The sequence below is a fragment of the Meriones unguiculatus genome, chromosome 7 (genome assembly GCF_030254825.1).
Source record: "Meriones unguiculatus strain TT.TT164.6M chromosome 7, Bangor_MerUng_6.1, whole genome shotgun sequence".
Taxonomy (NCBI): domain Eukaryota; kingdom Metazoa; phylum Chordata; class Mammalia; order Rodentia; family Muridae; genus Meriones; species Meriones unguiculatus.
Window position 1 is genome coordinate 121683959 of NC_083355.1, and position 7171 is coordinate 121691129.

Sequence of the window (7171 nt, forward strand, 5' to 3'; positions counted from 1 at the left end):
AGGTACCTGTTTCAAATGCAGCCAGGAAGGACAGTGGTCTGGCTTCCTCAACAAGCCATGGCTGCCTGCTGGCAGACTGGCCTCTGGAAGTCAAAATGCTCCCATGCAGGCTTGTCCTCTGTGCCCAGCCATGGAGGCTCAACCAGCACAAGAGCCACAGACACTTCCAGCCTTTGAGCTCCAGGGCCTGGCAGAGGACAAATGGCTTCCTGACTCAGTGACCTCCACCAATCTCACTCAGCCCAGGTTTAACATCACAGGTCAGTTTTAACCTTACACTTGGGTCTTGCGGTCATATTGCCAACTTCTATCTTGAGAGACTTCAGACGCCTCTGAGTCCTATTTATATGCAGGAGACCAGGCCTTAAGTCACACTCCTGGAGCTGCTACTGCCAGGTCTAGACACAGTCTAGTCTGTTACCAGACTTAAGAGACAGGCCTCAGATATAACCTTTTACTATCCCTTTAGCTAAAGGACAATGAATGCTCACAACAGTCTCATCTATGTCTCATGGTAAATAATTGGGTACAAGGTCTAAGGATACAGAAGTTGAAATTATGAGCTTCTGAAAAAGTGTTTAGTGTCTAAGGTTAATAAATGGAAGTTATAAATGTTTGAGGGTCTAATAAAATGCTTCAAGTTTGATGAATGCAAATTATAAAGATTGCAATGTCTAAGGTGAGTTAAGGTATCTTAAACAGATAGAAATGTTTCATATTTCCTTCTGTTGCTATGCTACTGTTGTATTGATTGTCCAGAGCTTTGACATTTATCACTAGAGCTCCAATTTATTAATCTAACTCTAATTATAAGAAAAATATTTCACTATACTACCCACAATTATGGTTCCAAGCTCAAGATTTTGAGTTTCCTTTGGTTTGTCTTTTAAATATAGACTTAAAAATTGTTTTTCATTGTGCTAGAGTCATCTACATCCAGTCTTCTGGATAGAGAGGAAAAAGCCTCTCTTCCATAGTGTGTAATCATACTGAAGGTCAAGATCAAGTGAGCTTTTGCCCCTTCTAATTCATGGAATACTTCTGCTTTTCCAGAGCTCATGTTAAAGAGTGTTTATGCTATTAACACAAAGGTGTATGTCTACCGCCTATTCTACAATGTATATTTCAGTGCGTATTACAATGGTGATGCTAACATATTTAATGTTTATCTTCTTTGTAACACTTAAAAATTTTCTTGTAAGCTGCAAGAAATCCACCTGAATCTAGCGCTCAGAACAAATGAAATCCAGGTAAGTGCTGTCAATCAACAGCTTAAGTTTCTCACCTACTGCCTTTCACAGAGGGTGGGATTCCTCCCCCCTTTACCTGGTTTTGGGACTCCCCTTTCCTGGCTACCCCATTGCTACATTCCTACATCCAACACCTGCTGATTGGTGAATCTTCACTTTTGGTTGGTGCAAACACTTCCTACCATCTCGCTAACCTATATCCAAACCCTTCATCTAGGACATTCTTCTCCCTTGGGTAAGATTTTCTCTGTACCAGCATTGTTTTGCTCCCTCCCCTTCTCTCATGTCTACAAAATCCTAGCTAGGTAAACCATTTTGCTATGGGCTACTGTGCCCTTGGTCTCTGGACAATGCAGATGAGCTGTTGGAACAGATTGTATCAATCTACTGAATCAAACCTTGCTCTTGGGGCACCTTGACAGGTCACTGTTTCCTACCTGCCCAATAGGAATAGTTCATTCATCCATTCCTCCAGATTCTCCTCTGGAGAATTTCGGATTTCTATACCTAGCACCTATAGTAAAAGCCTCTAAGCTTACATACCCTTACAACCAAATTTGGCCTCAGTATTCCTTAGATGACAGATCCAAAGCAAAACCTTTTTAATTATTGTCAGTGATTGGGTAAACTTCAGCAGTTGAGTGTGTATAGATAATAACTGGTCTATGAGTTCCTTCTTTAAAATGGGATGTCTTGAAATTCAGTAATATAATTATAATAAAGTAACTGTTTGTGAAATTGAAATGACGCCATTTCAGTTGTAAGACTGGTTAAGATGGTATAACTGGCCTAGATGAACCCGTAGGGGAATACAAAGAAGACAATACCTACTAGCAGATGGTGTGTATTTATGAAGCAGGGAACAGATGACCCTGCAGGTCTCCTTGCTCCAAAAGGTAGATATCAGACTATACAAAAGGATTCCTTTGAAGTAGACAATAACAGAGAGCTGCTATTTGCATCCTAGTCAAAGGGAAAGATTCTACAGTTCCAGAAAGGCTCCACTCTCCTGAATAAATTAATAGTGTTTGTTAAGGTTGATCTGAGGTTTCTGACATTGCCATGAGCTCCTTAGAAATAAGACACAGACTGATTACTGTAGCCTGCCTTCCACCTCTCACTACTAGAAGCTTCCAGTACCCAGGCACTACACAATAGTTGCCATTTGTCAAACAGCCTGCTTGACTGTCTCAGTTTTATATCTGTATACATTCTTGTCTGCTTCCCTGTTGTGTAAGTTTCCTCTGAAATTGATGTATTCCATGCTACCGGGAAGCTCCTTAAGCAAAAAGGTAAACAAACCCAAAATTGCTTGAGGAAGTCCCTGAAACTGACCAGATTCACTATGCCTCTCCCTGTTAGAGTAAACAATAAAAACTACACACCTTTTTGTGAGTTTATGCTGAACTATGATTCTCAGACAAGTCAAGCTTCAAAGACAACTTTGAGAAGAGACCAGCTGCCTAGAAGAAGCAAAATCCAGCAGATCTGCCTGGAAGAGGTTTGGACCAACGTTATTGGACATTCTCCAAGTTGTTGAGTTGGCTAACGGCTGTGCACTATGCACCAGGTTTTCCTTTTGTGAGCTGTTGCCATGCTGGAAATGGCTTCGATGATGCAGCTCTCTCAGTAATTTCTGCTCCTGTAAGCAACCCTAATAAAAATTATTAGTTCACCAAGCTAGACTTTGGTAGTATTCAAACTTTGGTATGTTGTGGGCTTCTTATCTGGAGTGAATAGATGCATGTGTTGTGTCTTTCCAGAGAGAGTTTTGTCACACTACATTTTCTAGCTATCATGAACTGTTGTGACCTCTAAGACAGTTTGTAACTGGCATATAAAAATCCAGCTATGTCACAGCATATAAAGTGCCTGCAAAAACCTCACACAGTTGACCTGACTTCTTTTCTTCTGGTCAGAAAGTAATTGAACAAAATTATTTCAAACAAACAACAATAAACCAAAACCAAGCAATAGCAGACTAACCTTCCTCCTTTCCTCAGTTGAAGCTCCTTTAGTCATAACTTTCTAGGTGTTTATTATTTCCTTTAGTCTACAGGCACTAAACGGATCAGCCCATGTTCATAAGGTCACACATTAGGTTTGTGATTCTTAAAAACCCATAAGTAGATCATTGTTCCTTGAGGATTAAATATGGCTTATATTCTGACCAGCCTAGCCACTGTGTACACGTCATCTGTAAGTCACCATATTATTAACTTTTGTGCGTAGGCACTCTCTTCAACTGTCATGTATTCTTTTTCTCAAATCTCACTCTGCTTTGTAGCAACTATGTAAAGTAAATCTTTGTTCTGAAAAAAGCCACCCACTGAGTAGGAGTGTGAATTCAAATGCTAAGGGCACCATGACATCCTACAATTATTCAGCTCAGTAAGCTCTGTGTGACATCACACTTTTGTTAAGTGTATTAGGGAAAGGGGCAAAAGGCCAACACTTGCCTCTAAGTACTGAATGATCCTTTGTTTTCCTGTCTAAATGCCCTCTCCCCCAACCAAGGCAGAAATGCATTTCTCAGCATGTTGACCTTATGTTACATAAAAGTGGATCTAATTAACTCATATTTGGCTTTTCTAATAGACTTCTTTCTCAGAAGTCTTCCTCTGCTTCACTTGATTCTTCTAGAATGTATCCGATCCATAACATTTTGCCTATCTTTTCAAAATGTATGACCTTTATTCTTGAAAAGTGTATTATTCTTTCCCAGTTCCCAAAGTCTCACCTCCTTTCAGCATGAATGCCAGAGCCCGAAGTTTATCTAAACATGTAAATCAGACAGGGATGAAATTTGAGGTATATTTTATCTCGACACGACAGTAACTCTGTGGTTCTGAACATTTGTAACCAGAGAAGTTATATGCTTCCAGAACACAGTGGGAAGACAAAAATAAGATGGACAGAAAGAGGGGAGAAGAATTGGTCACAAGCAAGCCTAAAATGATCTTAGAATAATTCTTGTTGGTTAGATGCCTGCTTCATGGATTGACAGAAGCAGCAGATGTGGGTTGCTGAACCACTGGATGAGGCAGGAGTTCCCACTAGAAAGGAAAGGCCTGTGATAGCTCATGAGCTAGTCAAATGTGACTGTTCTCCCAGCTGGATCACCTGCCTGGCTGAGGAGAAAAACAACACACAGAACATGTGACCTCCTTGCTGGCTTGGCCTGCAATATGATAAAAAAAATAAGCAGCCCTAACAAAGAGAATCCTGTTCTCCATCCAGTTACTGCCATAAGATGGGAGGGCAGGCCAGTGTGACAGTATTCTTCCTGGAAGCTCTTCCACTTTCTGGAAGTGGATTTCTCACTTTCCGTAACTAATTTGTTACTCTGTTTTACCACTTGCCTGTTTCCACTTACTTTTTAAGTATAAGACACTGAATTCAAAAGCCATTGGCCAGGGGTAGTACCTTAGCTCCCAGAGTTAAACTCATTAAAAGCTGAGAAAGGCTCCATAGTTCTCAAAGTACCATCACCACAGGGAAGGAACTGGATTCCGTTATCTCTCCTGGGTAGGAGGTTGGGGAAGCTCTTGGTAGCCCCTACCTCATAGATCTGTAGTGTTTGTGAATCTCAAACACTGTCTAGAGACTGCTTGGTCTGTTGAAGCCAATCTGGTGGCCCTGATGATCTCTGAGGTTCATTTCTCCCTGATTTCTTTCTTTCCATCTCTCTCTTTTCTTTTTCTTTCTTTCTTTCTTTCTTTCTTTTTTGAAAAAGACATATTTTCAAATAGTTCTGTCATACTAGACTGTTAATTAAAGCCACTGGACAGTTTTTGTTTGTTTACATTTCATGTGTTCTGCCCTCTTTAGTTAAACCTGATAGTGTAACCTCATGGCCATTTCTGGTTTCCCTGGCTGTTGAAATCCATTTGTCTTGTTCTCATTATCTTTGTGAAATGTTTAGCTACATTCTAAATGTTCTCTTCTGAGTAAGTTTTCATACTATTTTCACTATTGGATAAGCTGAGAAGTCATCAAATCTTCATGTTTGGGCCCTTTGGACTTAGGAATTCCTTCAGTCCTCTTCTTTTTTTTTTTTTTTTGACTGTCCTAAATTGTTTATTGGGTATGAATTTTACAAACATTACGTGTATTAGCGGTAACGGTGGAGCTGGAGAGTGTTGCGCCTTCTCCAGGCTGCACAGCGAGAGCCACCAATAGTGTGGTGGAACTTGTGGCCCTTTCCAAGGCCACGGCTCTTGCGGCCAGCAGATGTCAGCCCACGCATCTCTCTGTGTTTGTGGACTGGTTTGGTGATCCACTGGGTGTCAGGATTTCTTCTGATAGCTTTATGGAATGGATCAATGAGGATAACCTCAAAAAATTTGTATGTGGAATCTTCACCAACCCAGTAAGAATTCAGGACTCTCAAAGCCCCACAGTGGCGTCCAGCTCTCTCCTCAGCAACAGATTGAAGGCTTCGGGCAAATTTTAGCTGGTTAACACCATGGTGGACAGGCTTGCCATAAGTTGCACCCTTAGGAACTGGGCGTTTGCGGCCACCACGGCGGACACGAATCCTGTAAATAACATAACCTTGCTTGGCTTTGTATCCCAGCCTTCGCGCCTTATCAGGCCGAGTAGGGCGGGGAGCCCTGTGCAGCGCAGACAGCTGGCGGTACTGCCAGCAGCGGACCCTCAGGAGAAAGCGCATCACGTCCGACTGCTTCTTCCTCCATAGCTCCTGGATGTATTTGTATGCACCCATCCTGGCTCACCTGATGGCTGCCGCCAGAGGACTCAGTCCTCTTCTTAATGGTCACATTTTATTATAAGTATTCGGGAGGAGCTAAGATAGTTTCTTAGTACTACTTAGAATCGGTCTCAGCTAAATATCCTAATTTATTGCTAAAATACCCTGAATTCTTTGCCATTTGTGGTAGGGATGGTCCTTCCTCCTGTTTTGAATAATGTACTTGCCATTTTATTCTGTGATTTAAGCAGAAGCAACTTTTATATCCACTTCTCACATGTACCTTAGTATTCTCTTGCTTTCCATTATTAAAATCTAAAGCCCCTCTTCCATATTGAAGGATTTATGAATGTAGCATTTTGTTCCTGGTTCCAAAGTCCACTATAGTCAGTTCTTTTCTGAGAAACTGAGCAAACAGAGTTTCTAACTATCTACATTGTCAATCTATTTTAGATAGCAGAGATTTATTGTCAATTTATTTTAGATAGCAGAAATTGGCCTATGTGATTTTTAGGCTGAGGATTTCCAATACCTGCAGTCAACAAACTGTAAACCGAGGCATGCCAAAGTGTAATTTTAGTTAAAGCAGTGACCAAGAAAGTTGGTATAAATTCTAGTCCAAGATCCAGTGCTATCACCCATGTTTCCCTTGAGTCCAGAGGTGGGAAAGGACCACCATCCCAGCCTACCCAGCTCAAGCAGTCTGGAGAAGTCCCCTCGAGCTCTGGCTTTGTTCTCGCGGCATCTTGAAGACTGAATGAAGCGCACCTACTTAAGCAGCACTGTCCGCGAGACTCAGCCTAGGCTCTTAGAGGCTAATTCCACTAAGAAGCAGTGAACACCCAGAATAATGTTTACACCTAGGGCTATAATATCAATCATTACAATACTCTTGTCAGAAAATACTTGACTTTTACATGAGGATTTTTCTGGATTCCATTCTAAGACAAGGATATAAATATCTACTATCTTCCATTTTGTCATAGTCTAGATTTCATTTATACCCTATGTATCATTTCTGCAAAACAGCAACAACAAAGGTCGGGAGGGAGAAATTCACTTGGAAATCTTAAAAGTATCAGACAAATAAGTATTCAGTATTTTTCTGGTGTTTTGTTCAATTTCAAAGTGAATTTCTTGGTATGAATTTCTTGGCAAAGTATGGTTTTTAGATTTACCAAATACATGATAGTTCTGTTTTATTTTA

General features: G+C 40.9%; 1 protein-coding gene across 1 annotated transcript; it reads right to left on the bottom strand.

Annotated features, from left to right (window-relative positions):
* Positions 1-5295: 5295 nt before the first annotated feature.
* Positions 5296-6012, bottom strand: LOC132655322 (large ribosomal subunit protein eL15-like). The gene has a single exon (XM_060388300.1). It carries the CDS (start codon positions 5977-5979, stop codon positions 5365-5367), a length of 615 nt encoding a protein of 204 aa, XP_060244283.1. The 5' UTR covers positions 5980-6012; the 3' UTR covers positions 5296-5364.
* Between the last annotated feature and the right edge of the window lie 1159 nt (positions 6013-7171).